General features: G+C 47.3%; 1 protein-coding gene across 3 annotated transcripts in view; it reads left to right on the plus strand.

Annotated features, from left to right (window-relative positions):
• phip (pleckstrin homology domain interacting protein) overlaps positions 1 to 14,116 on the plus strand; it is a 219,148-nt gene that overhangs the window by 162,424 nt on the left and 42,608 nt on the right. For all 3 annotated transcript variants that reach the window (XM_067984931.1, XM_067984932.1, XM_067984933.1), the window contains exons 29-30: positions 4,364 to 4,425; positions 12,677 to 12,832. In XM_067984931.1, the coding sequence (XP_067841032.1) occupies positions 4,364 to 4,425; positions 12,677 to 12,832 (218 nt within the window). The remainder of the gene's footprint in view (positions 1 to 4,363; positions 4,426 to 12,676; positions 12,833 to 14,116) is intronic.

Below are 14,116 nucleotides of genomic sequence, written 5' to 3' on the forward strand. Positions count from 1 at the left end.
TACTCATTCAAAATCCATCATGATTTTGAACACCTCTATTAAATCTCCCCTTAACCTTCTCTGTTCCAAGGAGAACAACCCCAGCTTCTCCAGTCTCTTCACATAACCCGCATCCCTGGTACCATTCTAGTAAATCCCCTCTGCACCCTCACCGAGGTCTTTACACCCATCCTAAAATGTGGTGCCCATAATTGGACTCCAGCTGGTGCCTAACCAGTGATTTATAAAGGTTTAGCATAACTTCATTGCTTTTGTACTCTCTGCCTCTATTAATAAAACCCCCAGGATCCCATATGCTTTTTTAACAGCCTTCTCAACTTGTCCTGCCACCTTCAAAGATTTGTGTATATGCACCCCGAGGTCTCTCTGTTCCTGCACCTCTTTTAAAATGGTACCATTTAATTAATATTGCCTCTCCTCATTCTTCCTACCAAAATGCATCACTTCATACGTCTGTATGTTAAATTTCATCTGCTATGTGTCTGCCCATTTCACCAGTCTGTCTATGTCCTCCTGAAGTCTGTTGCTATCCTCCACATTGTTTACTACATTTCCGAGTTTTGTGTCATCAGCAAACTTTGAAATTATACCCTGCATACCCAAGTCCAGGTCATTAATACATATCAAAAAGAGCAGTGTCCGAATACTGACTCGTGGGGAACACCACTGTATACTTCCCTCCAGTCTGAAAAATAACCGTTCACCACTATTCTTTGCTTTCTGGGCCTTAGTGTTGACTTTTTTTGATCATTCTTTGTTTTAACCCTGTTTGCATCTTTAAGAGTTCTGGATTCATCTTGGATAATACTTTTTCTATTATAATGCTGGAAGAGTTTCTCACTGTTGGTTTTAACATTAATAGCAATGCCAACTTCCTGTTGATTGTAAATAAAAAGCAAAAAATTGAAGATACTGGAAATCTGAAACAAAAATAGAAAATGCTGGAAACACTCGACAGGCTAATTAGCAACTGTGGAGAGAACAATTGAGTTAATGTTTCAGGTATAAATGCTTTGTCGGTTCTGATGAAGGGTCTACACCTGAAATGTTAACTTGTTTGTTCTCTCCACAGACGCTGACCGACCTGAGTGTTTCCAGCAATTTCTGTTCTGTTCCTGTTGATTGTGCCACTCCTCCAGCTGATTGGCTGCTCTATAATAGAGCTGTAATTTTGTTCAGTTAAATTTATTGTTTTACAAATATTTATGCAGTACTTCAGTAAAAGACACTATAAAATGTGTTCACAAACAAAAATATCTTCATTGCTTCAGACTGTTGTAAAAATGTCTTTCAGCGTTCTTGCCGTTTTAAATCTTTCTGGCTGGAAGGCTGTGATTCATGGTTCAATGGGCAGCAGCATAACCCCAATTCCTTGTCTTAATACTGCCAAAGTAGTTCTCTTCCCATCCTACCCTTGCACGCATTATCATTCATTCTCTCTGTCTTTCTCTCTCCCCCTTCTTTCTCTCTCTTCTTCCTCTCTCTCTCCCTCCTTCCTCTCTCTCTCTCTCCCTCCTTCCTCTCTCTCTCTCTCCCTCCTTCCTCTCTCTCTCTCTCCCTCCTTCCTCTCTCTCTCTCCCCCAACATCCTCTCTCTCTCTCCCCCAACATCCTCTCTCTCTCTCCCCCAACATCCTCTCTCTCTCTCCCCCAACATCCTCTCTATCTCTCCCCCAACATCCTCTCTCTCTCTCTCCCCAACATCCTCTCTCTCTCTCCCCCAACATCCTCTCTCTCTCCCCCAACATCCTCTCTCTCTCTCCCCCAACATCCTCTCTCTCTCTCCCCCAACATCCTCTCTCTCTTTCCCCCAACATCCTCTCTCTCTCTCCCCCAACATTCTCTCTCTCTCCCCCAACATCCTCTCTCTCTCTCCCCAACATCCTCTCTCTCTTCCCCAACATCCTCTCTCTCTCTCCCCCAACATCCTCTCTCTCTCTCCCCCAACATCCTCTCTCTCTCTCTCCCCAACATCCTCTCTCTCTCTCCCCCAACATCCTCTCTCTCTCCCCCAACATCCTCTCTCTCTCTCCCCCAACATTCTCTCTCTCTCCCCCAACATCCTCTCTCTCTCTCCCCCAACATCCTCTCTCTCTCTCCCCCAACATTCTCTCTCTCTCCCCCAACATCCTCTCTCTCTCTCCCCCAACATCCTCTCTCTCTCTCCCCCAACATCCTCTCTCTCTCCCTCAACATCCTCTCTCTCTCCCTCAACATCCTCTCTCTCTCTCCCCCAACATCCTCTCTCTCTCTCCCCCAACATCCTCTCTCTCTCCCCCAACATCCTCTCTCTCCCCCAACATCCTCTCTCTCTCTCCCCCAACATCCTCTCTCTCTCTCTCCCCCAACATCCTCTCTCTCTCTCCCCCAACATCCTCTCTCTCTCTCCCCAACATCCTCTCTCTCTCTCCCCCAACATCCTCTCTCTCTCCCCCAACATCCTCTCTCTCTCCCCCAACATCCTCTCTCTCTCCCCCAACATCCTCTCTCTCTCTCCCCCAACATTCTCTCTCTCTCCCCCAACATTCTCTCTCTCTCTCCCCCAACATCCTCTCTCTCTCCCTCAACATCCTCTCTCTCTCTCTCTCCCCCAACATCCTCTCTCTCCCCCAACATCCTCTCTCTCTCTCCCCCAACATTCTCTCTCTCTCCCCCAACATCCTCTCTCTCTCTCCCCCAACATCCTCTCTCTCTCTCCCCCAACATCCTCTCTCTCTCCCTCAACATCCTCTCTCTCTCTCTCTCCCCCAACATCCTCTCTCTCCCCCAACATCCTCTCTCTCTCTCTCTCTCCCCCAACATCCTCTCTCTCTCCCCCCCAACATCCTCTCTCTCTCCCCCCCAACATCCTCTCTCTCTCTCCCCCAACATCCTCTCTCTCTCTCCCCCAACATCCTCTCTCTCTCTCCCCCAACATCCTCTCTCTCTCTCTCCCCAACATCCTCTCTCTCTCTCCCCCAACATCCTCTCTCTCTCTCCCCCAACATCCTCTCTCTCTCTCTCCCCAACATCCTCTCCCTCTCTCCTCCAACATCCTCTCTCTCCCCCAACATCCTCTCTCTCCCCCAACATCCTCTCTCTCCCCCAACATCCTCTCTCTCCCCCAACATCCTCTCTCTCCCCCAACATTCTATCTCTCTCCTCCAACATCCTCTCTCTCCCCCAACATCCTCTCTCTCCCCCAACATCCTCTCTCTCCCCCAACATCCTCTCTCTCTCCCCCAACATCCTCTCTCTCTCCCTCAACATCCTCTCTCTCTCTCTCTCCCCCAACATCCTCTCTCTCCCCCAACATCCTCTCTCTCTCTCCCCCAACATCCTCTCTCTCTCTCTCTCTCTCTCTCCCCCCCAACATCCTCTCTCTCTCCCTCCCAACATCCTCTCTCTCTCCCCCCCAACATCCTCTCTCTCTCCCCCCCAACATCCTCTCTCTCTCTCCCCCAACATCCTCTCTCTCTCCCCCAACATCCTCTCTCTCTCTCTCTCTCTCTCTCTCCCCCAACATCCTCTCTCTCTCCCCCAACATCCTCTCTCTCTCTCCCCCAACATCCTCTCTCTCTCTCTCCCCAACATCCTCTCTCTCTCCCCCCCCAACATCCTCTCTCTCTCTCCCCCAACATCCTCTCTCTCTCTCCTCCAACATCCTCTCTCTCCCCCAACATCCTCTCTCTCCCCCAACATCCTCTCTCTCCCCCAACATCCTCTCTCTCTCTCCCCCAACATCCTCTCTCTCTCTCTCTCCCCCAACATCCTCTCTCTACCCCAACATCCTCTCTCTCCCCCAACATCCTCTCTCTCCCCCAACATCCTCTCTCTCCCCCAACATCCTCTCTCCCCCAACATCCTCTCTCTCCCCCAACATCCTCTCTCTCCCCCAACATCCTCTCTCTCCCCCAACATCCTCTCTCTCCCCCAACATCCTCTCTCTCCCCCAACATCCTCTCTCTCCCCCAACATCCTCTCTCTCCCCCAACATCCTCTCTCTCCCCCAACATCCTCTCTCTCCCCCAACATCCTCTCTCTCCCCCAACATCCTCTCTCTCCCCCAACATCCTCTCTCCCCTGTGTTCTCTCCTTCTCCATGCCCACAAACCTGTAACTCCCTTGGGAAGGCACTCGATTTTCCCCTTACGGGTGCTTTCTCATGATGGCACAATTGACATAAAAAATTCACTGTGGAGAATTGTAGACATGAGCCCACATCCCAACATGGCACATAAGAGCGTACAATGTATGACCTAAAAACTATATCTTCAGTTTAAAAAAAAATTTCAAGTATCATTGAAATCCAACCTGATTCAGAGTTTGATATGTGAATATTAATACAGGCTTTAGAGGCTTATGTCTTGCCTTTATACTTCCAGCTGGGATAATGGAGACACTGAGAAGATGAGCCCTTGGGATATGGAGGCGATACCTAATGATGGTATGTAGAGAAAACTCAAAAGCATCCAAGTATACTTCTGCCTTAACTACAGCTTCCAGACTATTAAACATTAGATATCACTTCTGTGCATAATAGAGATGACTGGAAATATAATTTGTTTGTGGCCAGAAGTGAATGAAATATTCATACATAATGGTAGAGTGAGGAATAAGCCAGACCTCATGGCCCGGCATATTCCTCACTCTACTATCACCAACAAGCCAGAGGATCAACACTGGTTCAATGAGGAGTGTAGAAGAGCATGCCAGGAGCAGCACCAGGCGTACCTAAAAATGAGGTTCCAACCTGGTGAAGCTACAACACAGAACTACATGCATGCTAAACAGCGGAAGCAACATGCAAGAGACAGAGCTAAGCGATTCCACAACCAACGGATCAGATCACAGCTCTGCAGTCCTGCCACATCCAGTCGTGAATGGTGGTGGACAATTAAACAACTAACGGGAGGAGGAAGAGGATCTGTGAACATCCCCATCCTTAATGATGGCAGAGTCCAGCACATGAGTGCTAAAGACAAGGCTGAAGCATTTGCAACCATCTTCAGCCAGAAGTGCCGAGTGGATGATCCATCTCGGCCTCCTCCCGAAATCCCCACCATCACAGAAGCCAGTCTTCAGCCAATTCGATTCACTCCACGCAATATCAAGAAACGGCTGAGTGCACTGGATACAGCAAAGGCTATGGGCCCCGACAACACCCCGGCTGTTGTGCTGAAGTCTTGTGCTCCAGAACTAGCTGTGCCTCTAGCCAAGCTGTTCCAGTACAGCTACAACACTGGCATCTACCCGACAATGTGGAAAATTGCCCAGGTATGTCCTGTCCACAAACAGCAGGACAAATCCAATCCGACCAATTACCGCCCCATCAGTCTACTCTCAATCATCAGCAAAGTGATGGAAGGTGTCGTCGACAGTGCTATCAAGCAGCACTTACTCACCAGTAACCTGCTCACCGATGCTCAGTTTGGGTTCCACCAGGACCACTCGGCTCCAGACCTCATTACAGCCTTGGTCTAAACATGGACAAAAGAGCTGAATTCCAGAGGTGAGGTGAGAGTGACTGCCCTCGACATCAAGGCAGCATTTGACCGAGTGTGGCACCAAGGAGCCCTAGTAAAATTGAAATTAATGGGAATCAGGGGGAAAACTCTCCAGTGGCTGGAGTCATACCTAGCACAAAGGAAGATGGTAGTGGTTGTTGGAGGCCAATCATCTCAGCCCCAGGGCATTGCTGCAGGAGTTCCTCAGGACAGTGTCCTAGGCCCAACCATCTTCAACTGCTTCATCATAAGAACATAAGAAATAGGAGCAGGAGTAGGCCAATCGGCCCCTCGAGCCTGCTCCGCCATTCAATAAGATCGTGGCTGATCTGATCCTAACCTCAAATCTAAATTCATGTCCAATTTCCTGCCCGCTCCCCGTAACCCCTAATTCCCTTTACTTCTAGGAAACTGTCTATTTCTGTTTTAAATTTATTTAATGATGTAGCTTCCACAGCTTCCTGGGGCAGCAAATTCCACAGACCTACCACCCTCTGAGTGAAGAAGTTTCTCCTCATCTCAGTTTTGAAAGAGCAGCCCCTTATTCTAAGATTATGCCCCCTAGTTCTAGTTTCACCCATCCTTGGGAACATCCTTACCGCATCCACCCGATCAAGCCCCTTCACAATCTTATATGTTTCAATAAGATCGCCTCTCATTCCCCTGAACTCCAATGAGTAGAGTCCCAATCTACTCAACCTCTCCTCATATGTCCGCCCCCTCATCCCCGGGATTAACCGAGTGAACCTTCTTCGTACTGCCTCGAGAGCAAGTATGTCTTTTCTTAAGTGTGGACACCAAAACTGTATGCAGTATTCCAGGTGCGGTCTTACCAATACCTTATATAACTGCAGCAATACCTCCCTGTTTTTATATTCTATCCCCCTAGCAATAAAAGCCAACATTCTGTTGGCCTTCTTGATCACCTGCTGCACCTGCATACTAACTTTTTGATTTTCTTGCACTAGGACCCCCAGATCCCTTTGTACTGCAGTACTTTCCAGTTTCTCGCCATTAAGATAATAACTTGGGGCTCAATTTTACCACCCGCTATCGGGTGCGTTCTCAGCGGGGGGGGGCCCCGAAAATGGCGAAATCCAGGAGCGGGACCGGATCCCGCCTCGATCCCGCCCACTTCCGGGTTCCCCGCTGACGCGCCGGCGTGCGCGCGCAGCCCCCGCTGGTGGGAATCCCGCAGGCAATTAAAGCCAGCGGGATGCCACTTGACAATATTTAGTTTGGTATTTCAGGTCATTAACTGACCTGATTAAGGGACTATGTGGGATTTTGGAACAACATGGGACTGTTTCCCACACTGGGGGAAACACTCCCAGCTCGAATGGACGTGTTGCAGCTGTCAGCCTGTGGCAGCTGCAAAGGTCCATTTGACAGGTCGGGGGGGGGGAGACCCTCACCCATTGCAGGAGGCCACTCTGTCACTTGGGACAAAGTTTGGCCTCCACCACCCTCCTCCTGACGGTCAAAGTCACCAACCTGCACACTTACCACTGGGTCTGGAGACATGTACCTACCTTGCGGACCCCCTCAGATGTACATCTTCCGGATGGGGGCCGCCGTAGCTGCAGTCATGACCCCCTCGGAGGGCGAACAGCATCACCAGCCTCGCCATCCACGCCGTCCACCTCTGACACGTGGAGCTCCACAACAGAGTGCTGTGCCACATCCACCTGTACAGCAGGAGGGAGGGCTACCGCAGAGAGAGATGCGTCGCGGAGGGCACTACCCTCGCCACAGGTTCTACAGACCGAGGCTCAGCCTCCTGGACCTCTCTGAGCAGCAGTGCACACGGAGGCTCAGAGTCACTCGACATGTAGCCGTGGACATCTGCAGCCTCTTTCATGCCGAGCTGCTCCTGGCTGGCCCGTGCACCATCTTCCTACCTGTCGCTGTCAAAGTCACCACTGCCCTCCCGAACTTCTCCTCCGCAGCCTTCCAGGGTGCAACCGGGGACATCGCCGATGTCTCTCAGTCGTCAGCGCGGAAGAGCCCTGCAAATACACCTACACCCACTCTGCAGTGACACAATGGGTGGCATCAGTGATGGGTCCTCATAGTGATACCCAGGAAGCGGGCATTATTGCACAAACCGGACAGGATTGGCGAAGACATGGCAGTAGTGGTGCTAATATAATGTGTGCTGTGAGTTGTTCTGAAATTCAATATAGGTAACACCCATGACAAACCCTCAAACACCCTTGTGCATCCCCTTCATGCTCACGACACGTCTGCCTTACGCTGCCTACTGCACATATGTGATGCATGCCCTGTGGCTGCAGCACAGGTGGTGGCAGGTTGAGTGAGGCTGGCCGTGAGGGAGATGCACGAGAGGGTGAGTATGAGATAGAGCCATGAGATTGTATGAGGATTGGGTTGCGTGGTAGTGGCGGGGTGAGTACTGGCGAGGTGAGTAGGTGCAGGTAAGGTGAGGATGGGGTTTGAGTGGGTATGAGGGGTGATGTGACAGAGTAGTGTTGGCAGTGCCGAAGGAGATGTGGGGTGGGGGCAGTGATGTGGCAGACGGAGTGTAGGGGAAAGACTACGTGTACTCACTGTGGCTGACCTACTGAGGTCATTGGACCGCCTCCTGCACTGTGTGCAGGTGGGCGATATGTTGGTGGCGCAGGTGACCCCCTCTGCCACCTCGAGCCAGGCCTTCCTGGTGGCGGAGGCGGGCCGCTTCCTCCCGCCCGCCGGGTGGAAGATCTCTGTCCTCCCCCTCCTCCTCACCCAATGTATTGATACCTGGGGTGAGGCATCATTAAACTGGGAGCAGCCTTCCCCCTGGGCTGCTCCATGCAGTCATCTTTGGTATTGGTTGCAGCAATGGAGAACTGCCCCTTTAAATAGAGCGCCTCCAGCTGACAGATCTTACTGCGCATGTGCAGCCCGCCCGACGCGCAGATCAGCAGCGGGGAACCCGGAGGAGCAGGTAAGTGAATCCAATTAGTGGTTTGCCTGCTATGATCGCGCGGGAAACCCACTAATTCCACCGGGCACGTTACCCACGCGCCCGCTAGCCCATCCACCGAGAACCCGCAGCCCTGCTAAAATCGGGCCCTTGCTCTCTGATTTTTCCTGCCAAAGTGCATAACCTCACATTTTCCAATATTATATTGCATCTGCCAAATCTCCGCCCACTCACCCAGCCTGTCTATATCCCCTTGTAGGTTTTTTATGTCCTCCTAACTCTCTACTTTCCCTCCCACCTTTGTATCATCTGCAAACTTTGATATGTTACACTCGGTCCCCTCCTCCAAATCGTTAATATAGATTGTAAAGAGTTCGGGACCCAGCACCGACCCCTGCGGAACACCACTGGCTACTGGTTGCCAGTCCGAGAATGAACCATTTATCCCAACTCTCTGCTTCCTGTTAGATAACCAATCCTCCACCCATGCCAGAATATTACCCCCAATCCAGTGATTCTTTATCTTGAGCAATAATCTTTTATGTGGCACCTTGTCGAATGCCTTCTGGAAGTCTAAATACACTATGTCCACTGGTTCCCCTTTATCCACCCTGTACGTTATGTCCTCAAAGAACTCAAGCAAATTTGTCAGACATGACTTCCCCTTCGTAAAGCCATGCTGACTTCGTCCTATTAAATTATGTTTATCCAAATGTTCCGCTACTGTCTCCTTAATAATAGACTCCAAAATTTTACCCACCACAGATGTTAGGCTAACTGGTCTATAATTTCCAGCCTTCTGCCGACTACCCTTTTTAATGACCTTCCCTCCATCATAAGGTCAGAAATGGGAATATTTGCCGATGATTGCACAGTGTTCAGTTCCATTCACCACCCCACAGATAATGAAGCAGTCCGTGCCCGCATGCAGCACAATCTGGACAACATCCAGGCTTGGGCTGATAAGTGGCAAGTAACATTCGCGCCAGGCAATGACCATCTCCAACGAGATAGAGTTTAATCACCTCCCCTTGCCATTCAATGGCATCACCATCGCCGATTCCCCCATCATCAACATCCTGGGGGTCACCATTGACCAGAAACTTAACTGCACCAGTCACATAAATACTGTGGCTACAAGAGCAGGTCAGAGGCTGGGTATTCTGTGGCGAGTGACTCACCTCCTGGCTCCCCAAAGCCTTTACACCATCAACAAGGCACAAGTCAGGAGTGTGATGGAATACTCTCTTCTTGCCTGGATGAGTGCAGCTCCAACAACACTCAAGAAGCTCAACACCATCCAGGACAAAGCAGCCCATTTGATTGGTACCCCATCCACCACCCTAAACGTTCACTCCCTTCACCACTGGCGCCCCGTGGCTGCAGTGTGTACCATCTACAGGATGCACTGCAGCAACTCGCCAATGCTTCTTCGACAGCACCCTCCAAACCGACGACCTCTACCATCTAGAAGGATAAGGGCAGCAGGCACATGGGAACAATACCACTGCACGTTCCCCTCCTAGTCACACACCATCCCGACTTGGAAATATATCGCTGTTCCTTCATCGCCACTAGGTCAAAATCCTGTGCCTAACAGCACTGTGGGAGAACCTTCAGCACACAGACTGCAGCGGTTCAAGAAGGCGGCTCACCACCACCTTCTCAAGGGCAATTAGGGATGCTGGCCTTGCCAGTGACGCCCAGATCCCATGAACGAATAAACAAAAATACAAAGGTTTAAATCTTTTTTGAGTTGTGTGTGTATTCTTTGTTCTCCTTGATGAGGTGCTTTTTTTGTGCCTGAGCAACCATTTACTTGTCAGAGCTCAAAAATACATAGTGATGGGTACTTTATATTATATGAATTATAGGAAGATCCACTGCCCATTGCCATTGATATTGTATAATGTGTATGTCATAATTTTATTCTTGTGGACTTTTTATATGCAATGCACCTGATTACTTTTAGTAAAATGGCAATTATACAGTTATACACAGGTCACAGTTATACATTGGATTTTATGATTTTAGATATTTTCTAATTTTTGTGAAAAGTATTTTCTGTAATTAATCCTGAGTATTATAAAGTAGAATTAGAAATATATGAAGAATAATATCTCATAATTTATTTCTATATCAAAGAGAGCACTCTTTATTATGATGTGAAAATGTTATTGCAATCTTCAGAAGATCGATGACTAAGGAAGTGAAAGTGAATTGCTACTCCTGGGTAAAAATAACTGGTGTAACAGAAACTGTTGTGCAAAATGTTCTGAATATCTGATGATCAGCTGTCAGAATGTGAAGTGTAGACAATGAATATTGGATTGCATCCGCACATACTAAAAAAAAGTTAGGGAAGAGACAGCAGAGGTGGAGTCGGGACAAGTTGCAGAATGGATGGCAAGCTGGCTACAAAACAGAAAAGAGAAAGTGGGGGTTAAAGGTAGTTACTCAGACTGGCAAATGGTGGGAAGCAGTGTTCCATAAGGATCGGTGCTGTTGTTCACCATTTATATCAACAATTTGGACTCAGGAATTGGAAGTACAATTTCAAAATTTGCGGACGACACCAAATTGGGGTTATAGTTGATACTGAGGAGGACTGTGACAAAACACAGGAAGACATTAATAAACTTGCAGAATGGGCATGTAATTGGCAAATGAATTTCAATATAGTTAAGTGTGAGGTGGTACTTCTTGGTCAGAAGAATATGGAGGCCTCATACTCCTTGAATAGAATATGGAATAGAATTCAAAGGCTGAGAAATTCTGTTAAACTTGTATAAAACCTTGGTTAGACCACACTTGCAGTTCGGCGCACAGTCCTGGTCTCCATATTACAAAAAGGAGATAGAAGTACTGGAGAAAGTGCAAAAAAGATTTACAAGGATGAAACCAGAACTGAGAGGGTACAACTATCAAGAAAGACTGAACGGGCTGGGGCTCTTTTCCCTAGAAAAGAGAAGACTGAGAGGTGACCTGATAGAGGTCTTTAAAATTATGAAGGGGTTTGATAGGGTAGACATAGAGATGATGTTTCCACTTGTAGGGTAGTCCAAAACTAACGGCCTTAAATATAAGATAGTCACTAATAAATCCAATAAGAAATTCAGGAGAAACTTCTTTACTCAGAAAGTGGTGAGAATGTGGAACTCGCATAGAGTGGTTGAGGCGATTAGCATAGATGTATTTAAGGGGAAGTTAGATAAATATATGAGGGAAAAAGGAATAGAAGGATATGTTGATAGGATGAGATGAAGTAAGGTGTGAGAAGGCTCGTGTGGAGCATAAACACTGACATAGACCTGTTGGGCTGAATGGTCTGTTTCTGTACTGTAAAACTGTATGTAATTCTTCTTCCTTCCTACCACTTCCTCACTCCCATCACTACCTCTGTCTCTTTGAGCTATCTGCACAAGCCTTGTATTATCCCCTCTCCCTTGCTCTGTTGTCACTCACCTCGTCCTCAAACCTCCATCCACCCCTGTGCTCCACACCCACTTGCTCCCCCTCAAACCTAAGTGGCAAGAGGCCAGAGATTCCCACAACCTTAACCTATTTCCTTCCTCTCCTATCAATTTCTCTCAGAGCCTTTGTTTACTTTCAGAGATCTACTTATGTTTTTTTTAAAACACAAAATTGAATTAGAATGAGGAAATACACCATGGGGGTAACTTTCAATTTCAGCGGGGGCGGAAAATTGACGGCCTCGGATCGATCAGCTGTTATGCACCATGCCCCACCTTCCTTTCCGTTGATGTTTTACGCTCCTGCTATAGTTCAGAGTTACTTCCTATGTTTGTCTCTCACTGTATCTCTTCCTTTCTTCCATGGGCAGCAACAGACCTCCAATGCCTTGTCTAAGACTGCCAACATAATTCTCTTTCTCCCCCCACCCCCTGACCCCCATTCCCTCACTTGCATTCTCATTCCCTCCATCTATCTATCTCTCTGTATCTCTCTCACTCTGTCTCCCTAATACACTTTCTGAAGCATATAGAGTACAATACAAAGGCTGTAACATGTATAATCAGTACACTTTTTTCTCACTCACACTCGCGTGTACAGGTGCACACATGCAAACATAACCATTCTATTTTTTTATTAAAAAAACTTGTTATAAACTTTATCTGAATAAAGCTTTTAAAAATGTACTTTGGAGCCAACATGATTCAGTTAGTTTTGACCCTCAGTTAATAAGAGAATATCAGAAATTTATTATTTCCTTTGGATTAACTGTGATTATTGTATTTCAGCTGTTTTCCCCACTGAGCCTGGGTCAAGTGTTCCCTTGACTGCTGCTGAACATAAAATACAGCTGTACAAATCTCAGGAAGAAGAATGGGGCTGCAGGAAGAGAGAAGCAGAATGTGAAAGAATCCTTGGTGGGATCAATCAGCTCATAACTCTTGGTATGTTCTTATCCAATAAAACCTGAAGTAACTAAATTCAAATGAAACCTGCAGTTGGAATATGAAGCTTTGTTAAAACTCTTACATGTCCTTTTAAGTAAGTTTCACTTTCTGTACCTTCTTAGCACCCCGCCCCGCCAATGCTTTTTTGGTGTCTCTATGCTATTAGCTAGATCCTGTGCAGAAATCAAACAGTCTTCTTGATTCCAGGCTTCTGCCAATACCTCTGTGATCAATAATCACGATGGTTAAGCTCTCCAATTCTTTTCAGTCAGCATCTGAAAGCCAAAAGATGTTAAGGTTTCTGGTTCAACTTTGATGAAGAACTGCACCCAAAACGTTAACCTGCCTGTTATTTTCAGAAGATGATTGACCTGTACATTTCCAGAATTTTCTGTTTTTATTTAAGTGAATTATTATGCACACACATGCCATGACCTCACTGTTAATAATCGCTTTGGCGAAAAGGCTAACTAAAAATTACTCATTTCTATAGCTTACCATATATACTCGCATAAAGGGTAACTCCCAAAAGCCCTTATTATTTTCCTTTATGCTGACCTCCAGTTTTGTTTCATACTTCCTCTTGGTCTTTGCAATGTCTCTTTTTGCTTCCTTTCTATACCTTTTTATAATTCAGCTTTTTTTATATCATTCCCTCTTCATATACCTCTTTTTTAATAACATTTTTGCTCTAATCTCCCTATTTATCCATGGAACCCCCGCCTTTGACATATCCCATTACTTCTAATTGAAATGCATTTAATATGTACCACATCCATTTTAATTTAAATATCTCTGATTGTTTGGTCCAATCTGTGCTCTACCATGTTTCCAATTAGTTAATCTGGTCTAGGTCCATTGAAATTAGCTAATTTCTAGTACAAAACCCTTCATAATTTTGAACACCTCTATTAAATCTCCCCTTAACCTTCACTGCTCTAAGGAGAACAATCCCAGCTTCTCTAATCTCTCCACATAATTGAAGTCCCTCACCCTTCTTCCCTCATCTAGTAAATCTCCTCTGCACCCTCTCTAAGGCCTTTACAGTCTTCCTTGATGTCAAGGCAGGGTTGTCTTCTGTACCACTCTACAGCACTACCCCCATAGGGCAGCCTCATGGCACATCTGAAAGGAGGTGCAGCCAAGTTTCAGGCCACAGCAGACCGTTACTACCCCTGCATGTGCCAGCCCCCTGCTGCAAAAAGTCACAGGTGTTCTTGCAACAGATGGTACACCTTGGCTTCTGCCTCTATGTTGACTCAGGTTCAAAGAAGACCGATC

Source organism: Heptranchias perlo, chromosome 5 (genome assembly GCF_035084215.1).
Source record: "Heptranchias perlo isolate sHepPer1 chromosome 5, sHepPer1.hap1, whole genome shotgun sequence".
In the NCBI taxonomy this organism is placed as follows: domain Eukaryota; kingdom Metazoa; phylum Chordata; class Chondrichthyes; order Hexanchiformes; family Hexanchidae; genus Heptranchias; species Heptranchias perlo.